Source organism: Schistocerca nitens, chromosome 2 (genome assembly GCF_023898315.1).
Source record: "Schistocerca nitens isolate TAMUIC-IGC-003100 chromosome 2, iqSchNite1.1, whole genome shotgun sequence".
Taxonomy (NCBI): domain Eukaryota; kingdom Metazoa; phylum Arthropoda; class Insecta; order Orthoptera; family Acrididae; genus Schistocerca; species Schistocerca nitens.
The window spans coordinates 259,678,853-259,705,740 of NC_064615.1; the positions used below are offsets into that span (position 1 = coordinate 259,678,853).

Consider the following 26,888-nt stretch of genomic DNA (forward strand, 5'->3'; position numbering starts at 1 on the left):
TTACTGTATTTTCTTCTTCTTCTTCTAATTGCACATTATTTTGTTCCAGTATTTGTTGTACTTGTTGTTTGATGTTTTCTAATTCTGACTGGGGTATCCTGTTATTTTTTATTATTACACGAATCTGATCAGCTAGACGTTGTTCTGTTAAAAATTTTAATTCTGGGTATCTGGTAATAAATGTTGTGTATACTTGTGATCTGTATCCAGTTGTGTTGGTTCCTAGGTTTGTTGCTTGGTAATAACAGAACATGAGGTGTCGATTAACTTCATCTGACCATCTCATCCTCTGTCTTTGTTTTCCTTCTAGGGTGGTTGCAGGAAGCATATCCTGCAAAACACCTCTATTTATTATTATTATTATTATTACTATTACTATATTCCTATATTCCTTTCTCAGACTGTCTGGTTAAAAATGGAAAGTGACGCGGACCTTGATCAAGCATGACTTCCTTTTAACTGTACGGTATATGTTATCTTGCATTTACGAACTTTCGGGTAATTGAACAAGTGTCAATAATTACAGATTTCTGTAGTTGTATATATAAGTTTGGATGTAGCTGTATTGCTTTGATGTACTGGTGGACATTGTGTGGTATCACTCCTGTAGTTGATAGTATAATCGGTATAATGTCAACTTTATCCTGATGCCACATGTCCTTGACTTCCTCAGCCAGTTGGATGTATTTTTCAATTTTTTCTCCTGTTTTCTTCTGTATATTTGTTGTTTGGTATGGATATTTCGATTAGTTGTGTTAATTTCTTCTTTTTATTGGTGAGTATGATGTCAGGTTTGTTATGTGGTGTTGTTTTATCTGTTATAATGGTTCTGTTCCAGTATAATTTGTATTCATCACTCTCCAGGACATTTTGTGGTGCATACTTGTATGTGGGAACGTGTTGTTTTATTATTTTATGTTGTATGGTAAGTTGTTGATGTGTGATTATTATTATTATTATTATTATTATTATTATTATTATTATTATTATTGCTACATCATCATCTGACGCATCAGTAGCACGTTAAAAGTGGAGATGATGGCAAGTTATCTTTGAGGGACTGGAGGGGCGGAGGATACACAGCTGATATCCTCCCTCGACCACAAAAGCCGAACCCTGTATACGCCTTGTCACGCATTCTGTAATTCTGTACGTTGACGACGACTTTGTGCCGCATCCTGTTGGTGGTCAGGGTGCGGGGCGGCGCGATGCTGGACGCGGAGCTGTACGCGGCGCACTGCGCGCCACAGCGGCTGGCGGCCCTGGAGGCGGTGGACGCCGTCTGGCCGCTGCTGCGTTGGCCGCAGGCGGAGGCAGTCCTGAGGGCGGGGTCCCTCCGCCGCAGACTCACCGTGCTCGACCTGGGCTGCGGCCCGGGGGACACCACTGCCTGGGTGAGTGCTTACAACCTGCTGTTGATCCTACTCCTCCAGCCTCACCCTGCACTTGTCAATCTGTTGGCGGTTGATAGGGGGCTGACGGGGCAGGGGGCGGGGTAGCAGTGGCTAAGGGTGGTGGGGATATCCTGTGATAGAGGCCCATCTGTAAAGAAGACACAAGAAAGAACAAACTAAGCAGAAACAATAGATCCCTCGAGAGAAAACACTTGTGCCCCATTACAGCCATCAGCCACCTTCTGCCCTTTTAAGCAGCAGGACTCTGGGTTGCTCTGCCTCACTGTATTAGAGAATTCATGTCTAAAACTTGAAGACCGGTAATGATACATTTACTAAAACAGTGTCTGGTTTTGTTATGTATGCACCTGTCAACACATTAAAACTAACCACACTTCTTTACCAAAAGTATCTCATTTCCAAAGCTCCTGGATGGCGCAGTCTGTCTAAATTTCTCTCTTTCAGAACTTACTATCTCATAAAATCCCTCTCCTACAGCTGTAGATAATTTTGTACCTCGTAATGCAACTATATTTCTTACTGCGAATAGGTCATCTGAGGACCACATTCCAACATTAGTTCTTCGTTCTTTTATTTCCTACCAGTATGGTTTCATCTGTTAAGTTTCTTCTTCCTGTCTTCAGAACATTTCGAACTCGTCTTTTTAGTTATCCTGCCTTGGAATCCTTCCATTTTCGATACTTTCCCAGAAAGGCTTCTGTTTACATCTTCTGTTTTTATATTGTTTCTTCCTAAATCGTTTAAATCCTTTTTTACTTCGTTGAAACAGCTTATTGTGGACTACTTATCCCAAAAATATTATAAAATCTTGTTAGTTAATCTACTGTCTCGCAATCGAAATAAATGTAAAAGAAACATCTATTATTTTGAAACTTCCTGGCAGATTAAAACTGTGTGCCCGACCGAGAATCGAACTTGGGACCTTTGCCTTTCGTGGGCAAGTGCTCTACCATCTGAGCTACTGAAGCACGACTCACGCCCGGTCCTCACAGCTTTGCTTCTGCCAGTATCTCGTCTCCTACCTTCCAAACTTTACAGAAGCTTTCCTGCGAACCTTGCAGAACTAGCACTCCTGAAAGAATATTAGAAATGCACCGCTTATAGCTCCATATGTCCTATTTATTACAAGAGACAAAGTATATCGATAACTATTGGTGTTACAGTTGTTAATATCTTCTGATGTAATGACATCGTATTCGTCGTCGTATTCGTCGTCGTATTCGTCGTCGTCGTCCGTTATTCTTCAGCTAGTCAGGCCGCATGCAATAGAAATACTGACAAAAAGGGACAGTTTTAGGTCATATCCAGATTGTCCAAAGCCATCTGCGAATGACGATGAGCTAAATACCACAAGCTCTGTCTGCGAGTCTGGGGGTTAGAATAGGCCTGTCGTAAGAGGAGACTAAAAGGAGTCCTACACGTTTCAGCCTTTGTGATGGTCCCCTGTAGGGTTTTAACTCAATTTTACAAAATTTTCGCCGCTAAGAGCGAGCCAGTTAGGGAAGGGCGTCTTACGCTGTGCATCGTGTCCATCATTCTGAGACCTATCGCATCCTTCGCCGACGTCGATCTGCACTTCCGCTCATTCTCCAACTGTAGGGCGAGGACACCCCCTGGGTGCGTTTTCCTCCATCCTCTGTGCGGTATCGCTTTCTGCACTGTCGACGGTAATGGAGTATTTAGCTCGTTGGTGCCTGATATCCAGCACGGTAGCCAGTCCGTCGTGGTGGCGCCGCCATGTACCCTGTTCGTTGGAGCCCCCTGACCACACAGGGATCGCTCTGCTAAGACCTGCGCCGTAAATTCCCCATGTATGCCAAGGAGCAGATGCCCATCACCCTGGGGCATCGGAACCCCTGGCAATGGTCAACCTGCTGCGGCTGGGTGGCACCTGTGGAAAGGACCCCTGGTTGGAGTGGGTGGCATCAGGGCGGATAACATACCATGAAGCGTAGTACGTGACCTCTTGCTAGGGGTCCGCCGCCAGCAGTCTCTCAGCGAGCAAAGTCTAACTTCAATGCCAATAAATATGATCCCAAATCGTTCCCCTCCCTGGCCACACCATGGGAGGAACACCAGGCTAAGGATGGCAGTGAAGCTTATTCGCCCTAGTGCCTCATATGTAAAAGAGTTTATGGAAATCTTTCATGTTCATGAAGCCTCAGTTTTCTGTGGATCATTTGGAGGACAAGTTTGGGGAGGTGGAGGGCTTCTCAAAAATGCATTCAGGGTTGGCCTTCATCAAAATAGCATCCTCTGCCCAGTCACGGCCACTGCTCGCCTGTGACAAGATAGTGATGTTTTGGTAAATATTGTCCAGGGAATCTTATTTCACAGGGACTTTCTTTTGCAGTCTAACGATGAACTGCATGCGAATTTAAAGCGGCGAGGTGTCCATTTCGTCCAGCGGGTCCAACGGGCTCTGAGAGAACCAGGTTGCCACTAGTGCCTTCATCTTGGCGTTTGAGGGAGACACATTACCCGAGAAGGTCAAGATGATGGTCTACCGCTGTGATGTAAAGCCATATATCCCTCCCCCCAATTCTGTGCCTTAAGTGCTGGAAGTTCGACCATACGTCTTCCCACTGTACATCTAGAATCAATTTTCGGGATTGTGGACGCCATTGACATCACAATACGCCCTGTGCCCCGCCTCCCATCTGTGTCAACTGTGGAGAGCACCACTCGCCTTGCTCGCCAAACTACAGGAGTCTCCAGAAAGAAAGAAAAATAATGGAATAAAAGACCCTGCACCGACTGACCTACACTGAGGCTAAGAGAAAACGTGAGAGGTTACATCTTGCATATATCACATCAACCTACGCTGCTGCTACAACGGTTCTACTATCTTTCGTTCCATCGCACACAGTTGGCTCTCAGAGCTGTCAGACTCCAGCTGGCCCCTTGATGGTGGGGGGCACTTGCCTCCCTGTTGGTCCTGCACAACCTACTTCAGCATCAAGAACCCGCCCCCAACCATTGGGGACATCAATTCCCACTCCTCAGCCAGAGAAGTGTAAGTCTTCTTTGGCTCCTCTCGCCAGGAAGGGATCCCTTGGGTCACACTCCCTTTCCAGGTTCCTACCAGTGGCAAAGCAGATACCTGCCAGTGGCTGAAGCAACCACAGGTAGCTGGTCTTAGGGCTTCACTGTCATCCTCAGTCCCTGAGACTGAATCAGTGAAGCCCTCCCAGCCAGCCAAACCAAAGGAGCAGTGAGAGAAAACTAAAAAGTAAAAGACCCCCAAGAACCAAGGCACTGCAGTGGCACCGCCACCGCCACAACCTCCAAGCTCTTTCTCTGAGGAGGTGGAGATTCTGACGTCCGCTGAGGACATAGATCTCGCCAGATCCTCAGACACAATGGATACAGCCTGCTCAGCCAATAAGCGGTGGCAGCAGGTGACTGAGGCGTAACCTCTCTCATTGAATGTTCCATGCCTCCCCAGTCTCACGATGACATCGTCTTCCAGTGGAAATGCGGCGGTTTTTCCCACCACCTGGCTGCGCCATGGCAACTGTTAAGCTTTACACCTGCTTTTTGCATTTACATCCAGGAAACCTGGTTTCTGCCAATGCATATCCCTGCCCTCTGCAGCTATGAGGGATATTACAGGAACTGTAGTGCCTATAAGTGTCAGGTGGAGTTTGCGTTTATGTCCTAAACTCAGTCTGTAGTGAACATGTGCCCCTTCTAACACCTCTTAAAGCTGTGGCTGTCAGAATGACAATGCAGGAAATAACTGTCTGCAATATATATCTTCCTCCAGATGGTGCAGTACCCCTGAATGTATTAGCTGCACTGATTGATCAACTCCCTAAACCTTTCCTACTCCTGGGAGATTTTAATGCCCATAACCCCTTGTGGGGTGGTACCATGCGTACTGGCTGAGGCAGAGATGCCGAAACTTTACTGACGCAATTTGACCGCTCCCTCTTAGATACTGGGGCCACCACACATTTCAGGGTGGCTCATGGTAGTTTCTAGGCCATTGATTTATCAATTTGCAGCCCAGGACTTCTCCCATCTATTCACTGGAGAGCACATGATGACCTGTGTGGTAGTGACCACTTCCCCATCTTCCTGTCACTGCCCTGGCGTCAGGCACACGGACGCCTGCCCAGATGGCTTTAAACAATGCGGACTGAGAAACCCTCTGCTGTAACTGTTGAATCTCCTCACTTGGGAGCATCGATGTGATTGTTGAGCAGGTGACAACAATCTTTTGTGGCAGAAAACACGATCCCTCGCTCTTTAGGATGCCCCAGCGAAAGGCAGTCCCTTGGTGGTCGCTGGAAGTCGCTGAAGCAATTAAGGAGCGTCGGCGAGCTCTACAGCAGCATAACCGGCACCCTTCCGTGGAGAACCTCTTAGCCTTTAAATGGCTCCCTGCTCGCGTTCGCCAACTTATCAAACGACGGAAGCAGGAGTGTTGGGAGAGATATCTTGTCCATTGGGTGCCATACATCAACCTTCCCAGGTCTGGGCAAGGATATAACTTGCTTTCGGGTACCAGACCCCAACAGGTGCTTCTGGTGTTAACATAAATGGCGTGTTATCTACCGACACAATCGCGATTGCCGAGCACCTTGCTGAACACTGTGCTCTAGCCTCTGTGTCGGAGAATTACCACCCAGCCTTTCACACTCTCAAATGGTGGCTGAAAGGGAAAAATCCTCTCGTTCACTAAACGCCACAGTGAATCCTATAACGCCTCATTTACAGAGTGGGAGCTCCTCAGTGCCCTTGCACCTTGCCCCGACACTGCTCCTGGCCCAGATCGGATCCACAGTCAGATGATTAAACATCTCTCATCTGACTACAACCGACATCTCCTCGTCTTCTTCAACTGGACTGGTGTGATGGCGTCTTTCCATCGCAATGGCGGGAGAGCATCATTTCAGTGCTCAAACCCGGAAAGAACCCACATGATGCGGATAGCTACCGGCCCATCAGCCTCACCAACATTCTTTGTAAGCTGCTGGAACGTGTGGTGTGTCGGTGGTGGGGTTGGGTCTTGGAGTAGCGTGGACTACTGGCTCCATGTCAGCGCAGCTTCCGCCAGGGTCGCTCTACCACTGACAATCTTGTGACCCTCGAGTCTTCCATCCGAACAGTCTTTTCCAGACTCATACATCTGGTTGCAGTCTTTTTGATTCAGGAAAAGCGTGTGACACGACCTGCTGACATCATATCCTTGCCACATTGCATGAGTGAGGTCTCCGAGCCTGCTCCAGATTTTTACCCAAATTTACTGTCTCTCCGTACTTTCCATTTCCAAATTGGTGCTTCCCATAGTTCACTTCATATCGAGGAGAATGGTGTCCTGTAGGGCTCTGTATTGTATTTCTATTTGTTGTAGCCATTAATGATCAGTAGCTGTAGGGCCATCCGTCTCAACTTCTGTGTATGTAGAAGACTTCTGCACTTCGTACTGCTCCACCAGTACTGGTGTTGCTGAGCGGCTCCTACAGGGAGCCATCCACAAGGTGCAGTCATGCGCTATAGATCACGGTTTCCAGGTTTCGGCAGCAAATTCGCGTGTTATGCACTTCTGTCGGCGTCGTAACGTTCATCCAGAACAAGAACTTTACCTTAATGACGATTCATTCACTGTTTTGGAGTCATATCGATTCTCAGGACTGGTTTTCGACGCCAGATTGGCCAGATTGACTTGGCTTCCTCACCTTTGTCAGCTGAAGCGGAAGTGCTGGCAGCACCTCAATGCCCTCCGCTGCCTGAGCAACACCAACTGGTGTGCACAACGCTATACGCTGCTGCAGCTCTACAGAGCCCCTGTTCAATCCTGCTTTGACTACGGGAGTCTGGTTTACGGTTCGGCGGCGCCCTCAGCGTTGCGTTTGCTAGACGCAGTGCACCATAGTGGCGTTCGCCTAGCGACAGGAGCTTTTAGGACTAGTACGCTGACCAGCGTCCTGGTGGAGGCCGGAGTCCTTCCATTGAAGGTTAGGCTTGCTCATCTGCTCGCCATTTATGTTGCACACGTCCGTAGTTCTCCTGCGCATCCGAATTACCGTCTCCTTTTCCCACCCACGGTGGTTCATCTCCCACATCAGCGGCCCAGGTTAGGGCTTCCGAAAGCAGTTTATGTCCGACCCCTTCTTTCTGAACTGCAGTCCTTGCCTCTACCACCTATACTTGAGGTCCAATCACGTACACCTCCATGGAGTACACTTAGGCCGCGGCTTTACCTGGACCTTTCACATGGCGCTTAGGACTCGGTTAACCCCGTGGCTCTGCTGTCACTGCCTCTCGATTCTTGACATGTACTGAGGCCACGAAGTGTTTTACACCGACTGCTCGAAGGCTGACGATCACGTCGGCTTAGAGTATGTCCATGGAGCACATATTGAACAGCAATCGTTGCCCAATGGCTGCAAGTTCCCACTGACGAGCTGGTAGCTATATCTCGTGCTCTTGAGCACATCCGTTCATGCTCGGTGGAGTCATTTCTTCTCTGTACTGACTCCTTGAGCAGCCTACAAGCTATCAGTGCTACCCTCGCCATCCTTTGGTAGCGTCCATGCAGAAGTCCATCTATGCCCTGGAACGGTCCTGTCGTTCAGTGGTGGTTGTGTGGACCCCAGGCCACGTCGCAATCCCAGGAAATGAACTTGACAGGCTGGACAAACAGGCTACACAGAAACCGCTTCTGGAGATCGGCATCGCTGTAACTGACCTGCGATCATTATTACACCGCAAGGTTTTCCAGCTTTAGGAGACGGAATGGCATAATCTCAGTACGCACAACTGCGTACCCTTAAGGAGACTATGAATGTGTGGAAGACGTCCATGCGGGCCTCTCTGTGACTCTGTGGTTCCCTACCGGTTCCACATTGGCCATACATGGCTAACACATGGCTGCCTCCTCCGTCCCGAGGATCCACCTCGGTGTCACTGTTGCTCACATATGACTGTCGTCCACATCTTGCTAGACTGAGCACATTTAGCCGCTCTGTGGCTACCTTCGCTGTTGGGCGACAACGCCTCAACAGCAGATTTAGTCATGAGGGGGGTTTTTATCGGACCATCTAAGGGCGGGCATTTAGCCTTCTCTCAGAGGCTGCCACCCTCCCTCCATTGTAATTGTATCGCAATCTCTTTGCATTTGTTTGTCTTGGTGCTCGTTTTTTCGCTACATGTGTTCATCTGGCCTTGTGTTTTTGAGGCGGACACTTTAATGTGTTGGAGAGTGGCTGGCTCATCCTCTTTTATTATTGTGATCAGCCAGCCCAGACCATATGCTCCATGTTTTAATACCTTTTTCCACTTTTCCACTATTCCCTGTGGTGTGTGTTTTCCCCGTTCCTTGTTCGTTCCATTCGTGTTCTTTTTAGGTGGGGTGTTTGGTGTTTTTGTACCTTGAGCCTTGCTTGCGTCAGAAAGAGAGACTGATGACAACGTAGTTTGGCCCCTTTATACCCCAAACCAACCAACCAACCAATACCACAATCGGAAAATCTGACGGACGTAACCTAAGCTAGAATACAGCGAACGATACAACCCTAGCGAATACTGCTAGCCCATAATACTTCTGCGGTACCCCAATTTGGAATGTTTCCACTTAAAACTATATGGACCATTACTGAAAATAAACAACATTCCTGCCCCCCCCCCCCCCCCCCCCGCCCCAGGTTCATATGCAGTCAACATTAGACCACTGTCATATCCGAACGCCCCACAAATATGAATACTGCGCGATTTACCAGCCGCCCCACATGGAGATACCCAACGAAGCCACTTTTAAACTGGCAGTTGCGTATAATGCTGTCTCTGACGAGTACGTCACATCTCCGTATCCTTCATTGATCACTGGACACACTCTTTATCATGCTTGGTAGCAACACTAAACACGAAGAACAGAAACGCAATCTGTCGGCCGTTCTGTATCCAACAGAATTCCATACCCGCCTATGGAGTGTACTCGTAGAAAGTATCACTGACATTGGACTTATCTTTTGGGTGTTTCACTTTGTCACACAATGTAGAGGAAATATGTATGCTACCATGAGACCAACCCTCTTAAATTGCTTTGAAATGAAGTTTTCTAGTAAAGGCATCCGAAAAAGGAAACAAATTAGAAAATTGAGATTTCTGTATTGTGTCGAGTGAGAGTTGAGCCTGTCATGCAACTAAATCTACCGGTCGTGACAAAAGCCTTTCGGCAGTTTCGCGGTTTCAGTGCATCTACCTTTACAATGAATAGCCAGAAGCTTAAGTTCAAGATGGTGAGTTCACCTATCTTTAATCACGTCCTTCAGATCCTACCGATAATGAACAGGTCTTTCACTATATAATAATGTTCGCTCAAAGATATTTAGTACGGACATATGCGGAGCTTAGCAGTTTTCACTACTGAAAGTACACTCAGTAAAGACGAAGTATCATTTCTTCACACGTAGTAGTTACGTAAAGAGTCACAGAACAGTTACTGTGCACTGAGGCGACAACTCAAGGGACAGCGATATATACGTACATAGATGGCGATATTATCGCGTACACAAGGTATAAAAGGGCAGTGCGTTGGCGGAACTGTCATTTGTAATCAGGTGCTTCATGTGAAAAGATTTCCGGCGTCATTATGCCCGCACGACGGGAATTAAGACTCTGAAAGCGGAATGGTAGTTGGTGCTCGATGCGTGTGATATTCCATTTCGGAAATCGTTAGGGATTTCAGTATTTCGAGAGTCATTATCAAGAGTGTGCCCAGTAGAAGAAACTTAAGGTATTACCTCTCACCACGGATAACGCAGTGGTCGACGACCTTCATTACACGACCAACAGCAGCGGCGTTTCTGTAGAGTTGTCAAGGCTAACAGAGAACCAGCACTGCGTGAAATAACCACAGAAATCAATGTGGGACGTACGACGAACGTATCCGTTAGGACAGCGCGACGAAATTTGGTGTTCATGTATTATGGCAGCAGACGACCGAGGCAAGTGCCTTTGCTAGGAGCACGACATCACCTGCAGCGCTTCTCCTAGGCTCATGACCATATCGGTTGGGCCCTACACGACTGGAATCCATGGCCTGGTCCAATGAGTCCCGATTTCAGTTGGTAAGAACTGATGGTAATGCCAGTGTGTGGCGCAGACCCGACTGAGCCATAGACCCAAGTTGTGAACAAGGCACCGTACAAACTGGTGTTGGCCCCATAATGGTGTGGGTGTGTTTACATTAAGTGGACTGGGTGCTCTGTTCTAGCTGAAGTGATCGTAGACTGGAATTTATTATGCTCGGGTGTTTCAGTCCATCTGTAGCTGTTCATGGTCCTAATGTTCCTAAACGACGACGCCATGTCTACAGGCCACAGTTGTTCCCGACTGGTTTAAAGAACATTTGAGACAATTCGAGAAAATGATATGGCCAACCATCGAACACTTATGGGACACAATCGGGAGGTCAGTTCGTGCAAAAAAAATCCTGCACCAGCAACACCTTCAAAATTATGGAGGCTGTAGACAGGGAACTTCAAACGACTTGAGTCCATGCCACATAGATATTTTGCACTACACCTGGCAGAAAAAGGCCAGACACCATATTAGGAGGAATGTCCCATGACGTTTGTCACCTTATTGTAATTAGAAATATTATTCGAACGAAAATACGAATTTTTGATGTCTTACTCATAATTATAAAATGTTCTCAACCTAAATTAAACGGAGTGTTCTCGAGCCTGGGTTAAAGTACAGACCAGATAGCCTGAAGCTATAGCAAAAGAAGACTAGGAGCAGAATGAACAGACTGCGAGCAGAATGAATGAATATTAATGGTAGACCGAGCAGAATGAAGACTGAAACGGTGCGAGTGTTGGCCTTATAAAGACGTCGTTCCAGCATGTTCTTAAGCGTTTTTATATGCCTTTCACTGGCTGACGAGACTGATTTTACTGTGTTTATATACTATTCCTTACGAGCAACCTCTATTAATCATCAGCAATTTTTGCTTACGCATTTTGGAATCATGGGTTTGTGACTATGGGAATAATCTTGCACATTGAAAGCTATTAAAATTTAGTAATTTTTAATTAGTTTTTGTTGCTCGTGAATACTGGCTTCAGGAAAATCATGCGATCAAAAGCGTATCACCAGACTCCGGATATATACAGTAATTTTCCTATAAATTGTACCGAAAATCTCGACCAGGTGAAGTCTTTAACAGTATCATTTAAATCTTTGGAAATGGGAGAGAATGTAGATGAAGATGAAATGGGACGTACGATACTGCGTGAAGAGCTTGACAGAGCACTGAAAGACCTGAGTCGAAACAAGGCCCCGGGAGTAGACAACATTCCATTAGAACTACTGACGGCCTTGGGAGAGCCAGTCATGACAAAACTCTACCATCTGGTGAGCAAGATGTATGAGACGGGCGAAATACCCTCAGACTTCAAGAAGAATATAATAATTCCAATCCCAAAGAAAGCAGGTGTTGACAGATGTGAAAATTACCGAACTATCAGTTTAATAAGTCACAGCTGCAAAATACTAACGCGAATTCTTTACAGACCAATGGAAAAACTGGTAGAAGCCGACCTCGGGGACGATCAGTTTGGATTCCGTAGAAATGTTGGAACACGTGGGGCAATACTGACCCTACGACTCATCTTAGAAGAAAGATTAAGGAAAGGCAAACCCACGTTTCTAGCATTTGTAGACTTAGAGAAAGCTTTTGACAATGTTGACTGGAATACTCTTACAAATTCTAAAGGTGGCAGGGGTGAATTACAGGGAGCGAAAGGCTATTTACAATTTGTACAGAAACCAGATGGCAGTTACAAGAGTCGAGGGTTATGAAAGGGAGCAGTGGTTGGGAAGGGAGTGAGACAGGGTTGTAGCCTCTCCCCGATGCTATTCAAAAAGAAAAATTTGGAGTAGGTATTAAAATTCATGGAGAAGTAGTAAAAACTTTGAAGTTCGCCGATGACATTGTAATTCTGTCAGAGACAGCAAAGGACTTGGAAGAGCAGCTGAACGGAATGGACAATGTCTTGAAAGGAGGGTATAAGATGAACATCAACAAAAGCAAAACGAGGATAATGGAATGTAGTCAAATTAAATCGGGTGATGCTGAGGGAATTAGATTAGGAAATGACACTTAAAGTAGTAAAGGAGTTTTGCTATTTGGGGAGCACAATAACTGATGATGGTAGAAGTAGAGAAGATATAAAATGTAGACTGGCAATGGCAAGGAAAGCGTTTCTGAAGAAGAGAAATTTAACATAGGGTATAGATTTGTCAGGAAGTCATTTCTGAATCTATTTGTATGGAGTGTAGCCATGTATGGAAGTGAAACATGGACGATAAATAGTTTGGACAGGAAGAGAATAGAAGCTTTCGAAATGTGGTGCTACAGAAGAATGCTGAAGATTAGATGGGTAGATCACATAACTAATGAGGTATTGAATAGAATTGGGGAGGAGAGGAGTTTGAAGGGACCGGTTGGTAGGACATGTTCTGAGGCATCAAGGGATCACCAGTGTAGTATTGGAGGGCAGCGTGGCGTGGAGGGTAAAAATCGTAGAGGGAGACAGAGATGAATACACTAAGCAGATTCAGAAGGATGTAGGGTTCAGTAAGTACTGGGAAATGAAGCTTGCACAGATAGGGTAGCATGGAGAGCTGCATCAAACCAGTCTCAAGACTGAGGACCACAACAACAACAACAACACATATTTTAAACTAATTAGGTTTGGGCTAATGCAAATGTTATTGAATTGAGTATAACTAGACTTTTAATTTGAAAGTGGTCTTTCCTTCTGCATATATCTGTTAATTTGTAAGTTATCCCCTAAGCCTAGAGGTGAGAATTTTTCTAGTTGCAATAACTTTTAATGCCATTTCTGATGAAAGTAATTCTCATTGCAATCACGACAACAAACTAGATGCTCTAAGTTATGTAGGGGACGTTTTCTACAATTTTGATAATTTGCATAACATACTGAATGTAGAAACTTTAATATCGGAATTTTGTAAAGGTCAGCGAAAATTTTGTATAGACCTTAATACCTGAAATAGGAGGCATACAAAATACGATGGCGGGATTCAACGAGTTTTGTCACAGTCATAAACAGTGAAAATTGTAATGTTCTGCACATGAGTACTAAAAACATTCATTGAATTTCCGTTATAGATATATAAGAATTTTAAAAGCACACACCTCAACTAAGTACTTTGGGATAGAGCTGCACTCTACCAAAAGTACGGCTTCGTAGTTTTGGTACACAAAATAAATGTAGTAAATGGTTGTCTCTCGGTAGTACTGGTAGAATTCGTAGGGAAAGAAACAAATGGATGTGCAAGAGGAAAAAGCCGACTACTTCTTTCACTTTTGTTTGGTTGTTTTGCATATAATTGGAACCGCACATGATTCGACGTTAGTCCGTTGCGTATTTTATATCCTTAGAGAATATAAATTGCATTTTATAAGTAAGAATAGTTATTTCATTGGGTAGCTTTCGCACTTTTGTGACAAAACGAATTACTTTTGAGTATCAATTGTACTTCATACGTCTGTAAGTATAATTTTCACACAAAAACAAAAAATATATACAATTTTTATTTTGTACTCAGTTAAATCTTGTTCATCATAATCAAAGGCAAGAGCTTTGTTATTGATATATGCAAAGTTGATCATAAAAACAGGACCATGTTTTGTGTAAGTTCGAAGTACTGAAGCGCTGTTTGATCCGTCTTTTATTTTGCCTTCTTGTGGAGGAAATTGCATTGTTTTCTTTTTTACAACAGCATCCCTCTGTTTCACGTCAAGAATCAATGATTTTCGAATAAAACATGAATTAAATGTAGACTGTTTGTACTGCTATAAACATTGTTTATTTTAAGTAAAAGACAGGAGGATGAGTATGTAGAACAAAAATGTGTTGCAGGTTACCCAGACCTTTATATATCCCGCGTTTCTAGACGGGTTACTGTTTTCTGTTTTAGGGGAATGTAGTAAAACACTGATCGAATTTGTAAAGAAAGCGATCGTTGAGAGTTAGCGCCAGACTGGTATGCAACACATCCAAGATACAGGTAATGTGGGTACTGCCGTAACCGTCCAAAGCTATAGGACAAACTACGGTAGTCTTTGCTTATGTACGGTAGTTTCGCGACATTACGTACGGATTGCAATTACGAAAGCTGAAATCGTAAACATAGCTTAGAAAGTGTTATGGGAAGGCTAACTGAAGACTGTTTCATTGGCGGTGCTACAGATCTACTAGACTGCCTACACTGGGCTTCTCCATCCTCTTCTTGGGTATTGCTGCACAGTGTGGGGCCTTACCAGATAGGATTGATGGAGGACATCGAGGAAGTTCAAAAGACATCACATTCTGTATTACCACGAAGTAGTGTCAGATATGAGAGTTGAAGTGGCGACCACTAAACCAAAACCTGTTTTTCATTGCATTTCTTTCCACCTAGTTTGTCACTGTCTCCTCCGAACACGAAAATCTTTTATTGACTACAACCCGTCCAGTGGGAAATGACCGTTGCAATAAAATACGAAAAACTCGAGAAGGCTTAGGTGTTGGTTCTTCCCACGTGCTATTGCAGAGTGGAATTGTCGACAAAGTGTGTGTGTGTGTGTGTGTGTGTGTGTGTGTGTGTGTGTGTGTGTGTGTGTGTGTGTGTACACCCTCTGCCTCCTCCTTGCGGCAGGTGCTGGCGCCGCGCCTGCCGGAGCGCGTGCTGCTGGTGGGGGCGGACGCGCACCCTGGCTTCGTGCAGCACGCACGCCTCCGCAACTCGCGCGCCGGCGTCTGCTACGAGCTGTTCGACGCCGACTCCTTCGAGGTGGAGCTGAGCCTGCTCTGGCGGTGCGCGCCCTTCGGCATCGTCTTCTCCTTCCTGCTGCTGCACCGCGTCTGTAACATCAGGCAAGCAGGCGGCTACCAGCTTAGTGGACATACGAACAATCATAAAGTTTCCAGTCGTATGCAATTTGTTTGCGCGCGCACACACACACACACACACACACACACACACACACACACACACGCGCGGTATCGACTGAACAAGCAAAGCACTGTGCTTACGTAAACGCTATCTGATGGAGTCATAAAATCCGTCTAAATAGTGTAACTGTATTCCAATTAACTTTCAGCAAAAGACTTAGATAAACTCAAACACTAAGGAAGCTATCAAGTGAAACTCTGTATTCTGCATTTCAGTGAACAGTGCTACAATGAATGTCACAGTACGTCTCTTGCAGTTCCAGAATACAAAATTACAAACTAAGCTTTGTAAGAATAAATGCTCATAACACTTCTGTTAAAATGCCCTGCAAATTTCCAAATCCAAGCTGACTAACGAGGCTAACACGGCATGTGCCACAATCTGTTTTCCAGGGACTTCGCTCAGGGGAAGAGAGCTCAAAATAAGCTAACTCGTGTCTCGGCTTATCTGTAGATACCCGACAGTTCCTGAAAAAAAAAATGAAGTTTCCGAGGTACTTAATTTTGCGCCGGCCGCGGTGGCCGAGCGCTTCAGTCCGGAACCGCGCGACTGCTACGGTCGCAGGTTCGAATTCTGCCTCGGGCATGGATGTGTGTGATGTCCTTAGGTTAGTTAGGTTTAAGTACTTCTAAGTTCTAGGGGACTGGTGACCTAAGATGTTAAGTCACATAGTGCTCAGAGCCATTTGAACCATTTTTTCTTAATTTTGCAACCTGTGTTCGAAACCCGCTTATTACTTTTGTTTTCATGTACCCATCTCTGTAGAAGAATACTACAAGAATCTTACCCAGTGTGCGTAGATATAACGTTGTCCTTATTTACCTACTAATTGTATGTCGCATAAATGAATTTTTAAAAATGAGAATTATTAGAAACTGTTTTTGATGAAATTCCTGCAGTGTATCTTTATTCATAGAAAATTGTAAGCACCAGTTTCCGGAAGAATGATTCATTATGCGTGGTTTGCGCGAAATATTCATCAGCGCTAAAGACGTTTCTTTCCTCAGTGATAATCATATGAAGAAATGTCATTGCGGCAAACCTGCCTTCGCGCGATGCTCTTCGTGCGCGAAATATGTTTTTCGAATGTTTCTACGATCGATTCATCGAAATCAATGCACCAAACCTTCCTCAAAGATAAACATATCAATAAACTGAGAATTAATATAAGAATTGATATGAGAATGAAATATCAGAATATGAGAATTTACAAAAAAATTGTACTCAACACGCCATACACACATGCATGTTAATGTGACACTCACTTTGAAATCCAGTTCTGTTTTAACAATTAATATAACTCACTTGTATCCCCAGAATTTAATAAGACACAGTTTCATAAAGTAAGCTTCTACGCACAGGGGTAGATAAATGAAAAAAAAATAAAATAAAATAAAATAAAAACAATGGAGTTTGGAACTCAGGACGCAAAATTAAGATGTTGCGACGCTAATCACTGTTCCACCATATCGTCTGAGGATATCACGTGGTAAAAAGCACATACAGTACCTCTAAAATACCCCCAAAACTTTTTCCAGAAACGGTAGAGTATCGATAGATAAGCCGAGACACGTGTTCGCTTATTTCGACTCCTCTTCCATTGTAAGTTCGTGGGAAATCAGATGATGGCTCTTGCTGTGTTCTCCTCGTAAGTAAAATTCCGAACATTAAAAAATACACTCGCGAGATTGTAACAATGCACTATGAGTAAGAATGCCTGACAAAAGAAATGAGACATGAACTAAACTGACCAATGAAAATTTGGAACAGTGACTGTAAATGATCTTAATGTGTCGTAACAGTGATTTTAAACTGGCCCTGACAAACGTTCACGACTTGACCGTGTGCAGCGCAAACTCGATACTGCTCGAAAGTTGTAAACGTTAGAACGCAGCGCAGCAGCAAACCGGCTTAAGAAAACTTGGCCCGAAAGGGAAGCTAGGAAAAGTAGCACATCACACTTAAAGCCTTGAGTAACTGTGTTCCGCTAAGTACAATGCGGCAACACTCAATTGATAACGAAAAGTTTATTAAGAAGACGGGGGATGAAACTGCACCACTGAATGATACAGAAGAGAATATAGTTTGAAAGCTATATTATAAACCTTACTTTCATCAGTTAAAACAATCTTTATAAAATTCACTTCTTATATAAACAAGTTCATGAAATGCTGCAGGAGTAGTCAATCTATAGCTCTTAATCCAAGGCATGTGAGCAGATAATTTTGGTTAATCTAGTCTCAACAATCTAATTAACCAATTCAAATCACTAAAGAAAAATCACACAGAAAATTTACCGTCTCAAACACATAAATTAAGCACGAGCAAGTAATGCAGCGACAACGTTATCTCATTATACTCGTGTATCTAAACTCAATCTTCACCAAAATATATTTCTAAAAATAAACTTCATCTGCCTTTGCATCTGTATGTTGTGCTAGTTATTGCCAGACCGCTCAGCGGTATGACGAACACCAGACTCTTTCACTTAATATTCTCTGATGCTATATTGCAACGGTAGCATTCATCTTACGCTAGGTGAGGAGAACCCTATGTCATAGAGACGTAATGCTACGTCATCTCTTGAAGCTTTCTGACTTAAATATTTTCCTTTTCCACTATGACAGCGCTATTGGTTGTCCGGATTGATTTGATCCTAATCTTGTCTCTCTTGGGATTTGTTGCTTCGGTAAGTTTCTTCCTTACATCTTTGGCATCCTTGTTCTCGGTGGACCTAAGAAAGTGTGCTCTAGTTTTCTTGTTCGCTGATTTCTGTATCTTAGCTGTTGTACTTAGCTTTGGGTTTTGCGAAGCTGCGACGGCATCATATGAATGAACAGACGTAGTCGCTTTTTCTACCTGGATAGGAGGTCTTAAACTTCGCAAGCGATTTAAATATTGAACACCATCCTTTGTTAGAATTAATGTTTCTTATGCAGTACAGTACAAAAATTACCACAGTAGCCAAATAGTTTCTAATCTCTGCAGTCAGCGCTTCATGTTTAGATTATTGACTTCCTATTCATATTTTTAAGTTCTTTATTGAACTCCGCCTTATAATGACATTTACTGCGACAATAGTAGCACTGAGCATTACTTCTGTTCATGGACGCTTTGCCTGAAGTACTTTGTGAACACTGCCTTCTAGCCTTTATTAACCTCAATAGCAGCGAATGCAGTTGCCATTCCTTCAGTCTGTGACAAACGTTGCCATTCTTTCAGTAACTTTGCTATTAAATTGTCGAAAGACTGCCATATTTGACACAGGAATCCCACAACCAGGTACAAACGAACCATATTTCGTCTGAAGTCCATCTACATATTCAGCTGTCTTGTCTGGATTTCCCACTAGTTCACCAACATCAGAATGTGACTATACTTATATTTAAACTTAATATGTTGCCCAAAAATATCAAAATGCGATATTCTTTAGTAAAACATATATTGTCTCTATTATTATTATTATTATTATTATTATTATTATTATTATTATTATTATCTTCCTTTTCTCAATCGTTACGTCTGGTCAAAAATGGAAAGTGACGCGGACCTTGATCAAGCGTGACTTCCTTTTAACTGAACGGTATATGTTACATTGCATTTAGGAACTTTCGGGTATTTGAGCATGTATCTATAATTAGAGATTTCTGTAGTTGTGTATGTTTGGATTTAGCTGTATTGCGTTGATGTACTGGTGGATATTGTGTGGTATGACTTCTCCAGTTGATAGTAAAATTGGTATGTTAACTTTATCCTGATGCCACATGTCTACATCTACATTTATACTCCGCAAGCCACCCAACGGTGTGTGGCGGAGGGCACTTTACGTGCCACTGTCATTACCTCCCTTTTCTGTTCCAGTCGCGTATGGTTCGCGGGAAGAACGACTGTCTGAAAGCCTCCGTGCGCGCTCGAATCTCTCTAATTTTACATTCGTGATCTCCTCGGGAGGTATAAGTAGGGGGAAGCAATATATTCGATACCTCATCCAGAAAAGCACCCTCTCGAAACCTGGCGAGCAAACTACACCGCGATGCAGAGCGCCTCTCTTGCAGAGTCCGCCACTTGAGTTTGCTAAACATCTCCGTAACGCTATCACGGTTACCAAATAACCCTGTGACGAAACGCGCCGCTCTTCTTTGGATCTTCTCTATCTCCTCCGTCAACCCGATCTGGTACGGATCCCACACTGATGAGCAATACTCAAGTATAGGTCGAACGAGTGTTTTGTAAGCCACCTCCTTTGTTGATGGACTACATTTTCTAAGGACTCTCCCAATGAATGTCAACCTGGTACCCGCCTTACCAACAATTAATTTTATATGATCATTCCACTTCAGATCGTTCCACACGCATACTCCCAGATATTTTACAGAAGTAACTGCTACCAGTGTTCGTTCCGTTATCATATAATCATACAATAAAGGATCCTTCTATGTATTTGCAATACATTACATTTGTCTATGTTAAGGGTCAGTTGCCACTCCCTGCACCAAGTGTCTATCCGCTGCAGATCTTCCTGCATTTCGCTACAATTTTCTAATGCTGCAACTTCTCTGTATACTACGGCATCATCTGCGAAAAGCTTGACTTCCTCAGCCAGTTGGATGTATTTTTCATTATTATTATTATTATTATTATTATTATTATTTCTTTCTCACATGTTAAGTCTGGTTAAAAATGGAAAGTGACGCGGACCTTGATCAAGCGTCACTTCCTTTTAACTGTACGGTATATGTTATATTGCATTTAGAAACTTTCGATTAATTGAACATGTATCAATAATTACGGATTTCTGTAGTTGTATATAGAAGTTTGGATGTAGCTGTATTGCATTGATGTACTGGTGGATATTGTGTGGTATGACTCCTGTAGTTGATAGTATAATTGGTATAATGTCAACTTTATCCAGATGCCACATGTCCTTGACTTCCTCAGCCAGTTGGATGTATTTTTCAATTTTTTCTCCTGTTTTCTTTTGTATATTTGTTGTATTGGGTATGGATATTTCGATTAGTTGTGTTAATTTCTTCTTTTTATTGGTGAGTATCATGTCAAGTTTGTTATGTGGTGTTGTTTTATCTGTTATAATGGTTCTGTTCCAGTATAATTTGTATTCACCATTCTCCAGTACATTTTGTGGTGCATACTTGTATGTGGGAACGTGTTGTTTTATTAGTTTGTTTTATGGCAAGTTGTTGGTGAATTATTTTTGGTACATTGTCATGTCTTCAGGGGTATTCTGTATTTGCTAGTATTGTACATCCGCTTGTGATGTGATCTACTGTTTCTATTTGTAGTTTTCAAAGTCTGCATTTATCTGTTGTGGTATTGGGATCTTTAATAATATGCTTGCTGTAATACCTGGTGTTTGTTTGATCCTGTATTGCAATCATGAATCCTTCTGTCTCACTGTATATATTGCCTTTTCTTAGCCATGTGTTGGATGTGTCTTGATCGATGTGTGGCTGTGTTAGATGATACGAGTGCTTGCCATGAAGCGTTTTCTTTTTCCAATTACTTTCTTCGTATCTGTTGATGTTATGTGGTCTAAAGGGTTGTAGAGGTGGTTATGAAATTGTAGTGGTGTAGCCGATGTATTTATATGAGTGATTGCTTTGTGTATTTTGCTAGTTTCTGTTCGTTCTATAAAGAATTTTCTTAAATTGTCTATCTGTCCATAATGTAGGTTTTTTATATCGATAAATCCCCTTCCTCCTTCCTTTCTGCTTAATGTGAATCTTTCTATTCCTGAATGTATGTGATGTATTCTATATTTGTGGCATTGTGATCGTGTAAGTGTATTGAGTGCTTCTAGGTCTGTGTTACTCCATTTCACTACTCCAAATGAGTAGGTCAATATTGGTATGGCATAAGTATTTATAGCTTTGGTCTTGTATCTTGCTGTCAATTCTGTTTTCAGTATTTTTGTTAGTCTTTGTCTATATTTTTCTTTTAGTTCTTCTTTAATATTTGTATTATCTATTCCTATTTTGTCTGTATCCTAGATATTTATAGGCATCCGTTTTTTCCATCGCTTCTATGCAGTCGCTGTGGTTATCCAATATGTAATCTTCTTGTTTAGTGTGTTTTCCCTTGACTATGCTATTTTTCTTACATTTGTCTGTTCCAAAAGCCATACTTATATCATTGCTGAATACTTCTGTTATCTTTAGTAATTGGTTGAGTTGTTGCTGCCAGTAGTTTTAGATCATCCATGTATAGCAAATGTGTGATTTTGTGTGGGTATGTTCCAGTAATATTGTATCCATAATTTGTATTATTTAGCATGTTGGATAGTGGGTTCAGAGCAAGGCAGAACCAGAAAGGACTTAATGAGTCTCCTTGGTATATTCCACACTTAATCTGTATTGGCTGTGATGTGATATTATTTGAATTTGTTTGGATATTAAGTGTAGTTTTCCAATTTTTCATTACTATGTTTAGGAACTGTATCAATTTAGGATCTACTTTGTATATTTCCAATATTTGTAGTAACCATGAGTGGGGTACACTATCAAAAGCTTTTTGGTAATCAATGTATGCGTAGTGTAGCGACCTTTGTTTGGTTTTAGCTTGATATGTCACCTCTGCATCTATTATCAGTTGCTCTTTACATCCTCGTGCTCCTTTGCAACAGCCTTTTTCTTCTTCATTTATAATTTTGTTCTGTGTTGTATGTGTCATTAATTTCTGTTTGATGATTGAAGTTAATATTTTGTATATTGTTGGTAGGCATGTTATGGGGCGATATTTAGCTGGGTTCGCTGTGTCTGCTTGATCTTTAGGTTTCACATAAGTTATTCCATGTGTAAGTGTATCAGGGAATGTGTATGGGTCTGCAATGTAACTGTTAAATAATTTAGTTAGATGTGAATGTGTTGAGGTGAACTTCTTTAGCCAGAAATTTGCTATTTTATCATTTCCAGGGGCTTTCCAATTGTGAGTAGAATTAATTGCTTGGGTGACTTCATGTTGCAAAATTATCACTTCAGGCATTTGTGGTATCATCTTGTATGTGTCTGTTTCTGTTTGTATCCACCGTGCATGCCTGTTATGTTGTACCGGGTTTGACCATATGTTGCTCCAGAAGTGTTCCATGTCTGTTATGTTTGGTGGATTGTTTATTTTAATGCGTGTGTTATCTATTGTCTGGTAAAATTTCTTTTGGTTTGTGTTGAATGTTTGGTTTTGTTTCCTTCTATTTTCACTTTTTTTGTATCTTCTAAGTCGTTTGGCTAATGCTTGTAATTTCTGCTTCTTTTCGTCTAATTGCTCTGTCGCTTCTTGTTGTGAGATTTTACCTAACCTTTTTCGTTTTTTTTCCGAGATTTCATTTCTTATAAATTGTGTTAGCTGTCCAATGTCTTTTCTCAGTTTTTCTATTCTGATCTGTAGCCTGTGTTGCCATGCTGGTTTTGTGGGTTTCTTCTGTGTGTTGGTTGGTTCTGATCTCTGTCTAGTGTGTATATTTAGTGTAGTGAGTGCTCCTATATAAACCAGTAGTTGTAACTCTTCCATAGTTGTGTTTTCATTTATTTTGTTGTGTATGATTGTGTTGATAGTTTTTATTGTTGTTTCGACTTGTGGGTTATTTGGTGGTCTATGCAAGAATGGTCTAATGTCTGTATTTGTCTTTGTATTCTATATATGTCAGCTGAAATTTCTCTTCTATATCTAACATGTGTGTCACTTCGTGTTCTATTTGTGCTTGTTCTGGTGGCTGTCTTAAGATTTCGTTTTCCTCTGATTGTTTAATTGATGCGTGTTGTTCTTTGTTTGTTTGCTCTGGGATGTTTGAGTCCATTACTGTATTTTCTTCTTCTGATTGCACATTATTTTGTTCTGGTATTTGTTGTACTTGTTGTTTGATGTTTTCTAATTCTGACTGGGGTATCCTGTTATTTTTTATTATTACACGGATCTGATCAGCTAGTCGCTGTTGTGTTAAAAATTTTAATTCCGGGTATCTGGTAATAAATGTTGTGTATACTTGTGATCTGTATCCAGTTGTGTTGGTTCCTAGGTTTGTTGCTTGGTAATAACAGAACATGAGGTGTCGATTAACTTCATCTGACCATCTCATCCTCTGTCTTTGTTTTCCTTCTAGGGTGGTTGCAGGAAGCATATCCTGCAAAACACCTCTATTTGGATTTAAATCATTTTCCAGTTGGCTAGCAGTGTCGTTACCATTGTGGGCGGGCATAGGGTTCAAGCGTCGTCCCCGACCATGACGGCGCTTGTCCGAGGCTTCTTTAGTTCTGTCCTGAACCAAGTAATCACACTAAAAGGGGGGTTAGCCCTATTAGTGGTTTGTTCTTTTCGTCGCCTTTTACGACTGGCAGAACATACCGGAGGCCTATTCTTTTCCCGGGCCTCCACGGGGGTTATTTCTTTTATTATTATTATTATTATTATTATTATTATTATTCGCGTATGGATCCCATAGGACCACGTGAGGTACAATCCGTCAATGTTGCTTTTGATGGTTTGCCTTTGTGTCAAATTTGTCTCATCCTTCCAGAATGAAGTCTTTCTTTCATCAGACCACAATGTTCCAGCCGGTTTTCTAATTTCCCTCTGACCAACTTCCCAAACAAATATCTTTTGTCTGAATGTTTTTCTATCTGTAACGTCATGTTACTTTATTTATTACAGGTGTTTGTTCGTGAATAATTATCTTAAGTTGACTCCACATAACATTTTCTGTAGCCCACGACATGAGCTTGTAGGTGGTCGGATTCCATAGCAGACGAAATAAGCATGTCTCAAGTTCCGTGCGTTTCTGCCTTCAACTAGCCTTACTTTACTTGATCAAACAATGTCCAGCAATTTCTCAGCGCAGAAGATAATTTCCCCTTAATAGTTCCATAATTGAAAATTACCTCCATCTAATTTCTGGATTCTGAAAAAGTTAGTTACATCTTTTAGATTTTCACTTTCCAAGTGAAAAGGTTAGATGTAATTTAACTCACTTCAAAAGACTAGATTTGTAACCCTACGCTACTGCGTACGATACTTATTAAAGCCTGTACTATGGTAAGTTGACGGGCTTCACCTTATAAGAAAGGATTTTGGGGTAGATATTGACCGCGTGTACCTGAATGGAGGCAAAATCAGACGTTCACCCACTCAGTAACAACATTGATACGTCAAGCAATTCTGCAGTGCAACTACACGTTAAGACGGACAAGAAACAACACAACAGATGCTACCAATTTGTTAATAAAACGGTCGCCAGCCTAATTAGGCATTAGCTGAGTTTCTTCCCTGTACAAGTTGCTGTACTTTCATACAAAACAACACGTAATAACACTTCATAATATGGTAACTTTTAGAACCAGAAAATCTACTGAACTAATAATTTCACTTTCTGTACTAATATGGACAAGCCAAAAATACACAATAATACACTATAATGTTTACTACAAACTTCTTACTGCCCATTGATCTAATTGAAATCGGGCATAGGTTACCCTAGAAATAGCACTTTCGAAACACACATACAATGTCAATTTTGAAAAAGGTAAAACACTAATAAATTTTGGTTTTATATTGACTTTAACTTTGCTGGTCAAATCAGTTCAGTACACTTCAGAATTTAGATGAATAGAAAAGAAAAAAAGGGGGGGGGGACCCTGAAACTGTTATGATCACTGTACTGAAATTTTAATTATTGAGATCATGAAGCACTCAAGATTTCCAATATATGATTTCCTACTCTTTTTGTCTTATTTCCTGCTCATTTAATTATCATTTTATCTGCCTCAAATAAATTAAACTTCATTACTAAACCAATTTCAACATTATCTTCCAACTTTATCAGACCTTTGTTCTTTACTTATATATTCATTAACAATAAAGTTCTTTAAACATCATACTAACACCGCTAGGTCTGCAGGTAATTATTATTAACATAAACTCTAAATCTTCATCTCGGGACACTCGGATTTCACAACATGTGGAAAGGACCATGTCTAGGTTAGTGATGAGGATAATTAAATGATAGGACAGTTCTGGTAAAAGTTAAGTTGTTATTGAACAGTCAGGAACAAAAGTAACACTGGTCCACACGAATACAGTACTAAAAGATTCAACCTGTTCGTATCGATGCGGTGGTTGGCGGGCGGCGAGATGGCGAGGCGCAAAGCACACATACAATCACGGTTATGGCTCTTGATGTATCGGCACTTTGCTTCTTCTTAGCGTCGCAATACTTTTCCATTTAGTGCCTATGGAATATAGCCATGCTGTATAGTCGTCGGAAACGGCACATCCGAGGCTCAATGAAATCACGTTTTCCAGGAGAGCCTCCTCGATCCAGAGCGTGTTTCTCAGACCGATGCTCAACTCCGACTACTACGACTGCCGAGCCCGTTCTGCCGTGCCGCGCCCGTGTGCATTTTCCCGCGCTCGCCTGCCATCCACCTTTTACCGCTCCCCTACAGACAGGGTATTCACCAAAGGTTTTGCATTCCACATATCCTAATACATTGCCTACGTATGGACCAGGCGCATAAATACAACTTTAACATCTTACAACAGTTTCAACATTTCTTACATTTCCATTTTGTTATAATATTGCTTGCAATTTGACATAAACATTAATATTCACATCGAAAATTGGTTACAGTTCCTTTAACATCATGGCATGAAAAGAAAAAGAAATGAAATCAGAACATCGATTACACTAATTTAACGAAAATCAGAAGAAAAAAATTATTATATGTACAGTTGTTGTTGTTACAGATTGACGTGGAGAAAAATAAGACCTTACCTCAGTACATAATTGTATTCCAGGGTCCGTAACTGGTCGACTGTAATAAAGGCAAAACAGTTTATCAAATTTTATTTCTTGTATGAAAGAAGGCACTCTGCAATTAACAATAACAGGAAAAGTATGCAATGGAATAAGACCATGTAGTGCAGACGATATAAATGCATCAGACTTAGTAAAGAAAACGTTCACCTATATTCATAGTAAGGTAATCAGCTCAAGAAGATATACTAAACAACAATTTCGTTTGCTTCGTACAAAAGTTTCACCAAGAACCAGTTAATTTCCAGTTACAGCTGAACCAGTTAACTTTGTTTCAGATCTAAAGATTGTCTCGGTATTAAAGAATTCTCGTCCACGCAGTGACTACTTCAATCATATTTAGCACTCTGCAAATCGAGGAAATATAGGATGTAAAATTGCCGAAAAAATATTCACATGTGATTTTGTGGCGTCTATAGCAGTATTATGTAACCAATTACTGAAGTGCTGTTGCGAACGTCGAATGAGCTAGGACATCTAATCACGACAATCATAATGTAATGCCTCTGTTTCACAGGCGTTCCCTTGGAAACATTTATAAGCTAATGGCGCCCAGCGGCGATGCTCTGTTCACGCTCATTGCGCACACTCACCTCTACACGGTTTACTACCAGATGGCGCAGGAATCTGACTGGAAAGACTCGATGCTGGTAATAGAAAAATTTGTTTAA

General features: G+C 42.1%; 1 protein-coding gene across 1 annotated transcript; it reads left to right on the plus strand.

The window, feature by feature from the left end:
• Positions 1–1,208: 1,208 nt before the first annotated feature.
• On the plus strand, positions 1,209–26,888 carry LOC126234969 (trans-aconitate 2-methyltransferase-like). The gene is made up of 3 exons (XM_049943708.1): positions 1,209–1,394; positions 15,102–15,319; positions 26,735–26,888. The coding sequence occupies exons 1-3, from the start codon at positions 1,209–1,211 to the stop codon at positions 26,886–26,888; spliced, it is 558 nt and encodes a 185-aa protein (XP_049799665.1).

Bases quoted from the DNA above. Each gene is read 5' to 3' on its own strand.
- LOC126234969 (XM_049943708.1), top strand. From the start codon at position 1,209: ATGCTGGACGCGGAGCTGTACGCGGCGCACTGCGCGCCACAGCGGCTG. The intron at 1,395-15,101 runs GTGAGTGCTTAC...TCCTTGCGGCAG, and splicing joins CGGGGGACACCACTGCCTGG to GTGCTGGCGCCGCGCCTGCC. The intron at 15,320-26,734 runs GCAAGCAGGCGG...TCTGTTTCACAG, and splicing joins CACCGCGTCTGTAACATCAG to GCGTTCCCTTGGAAACATTT.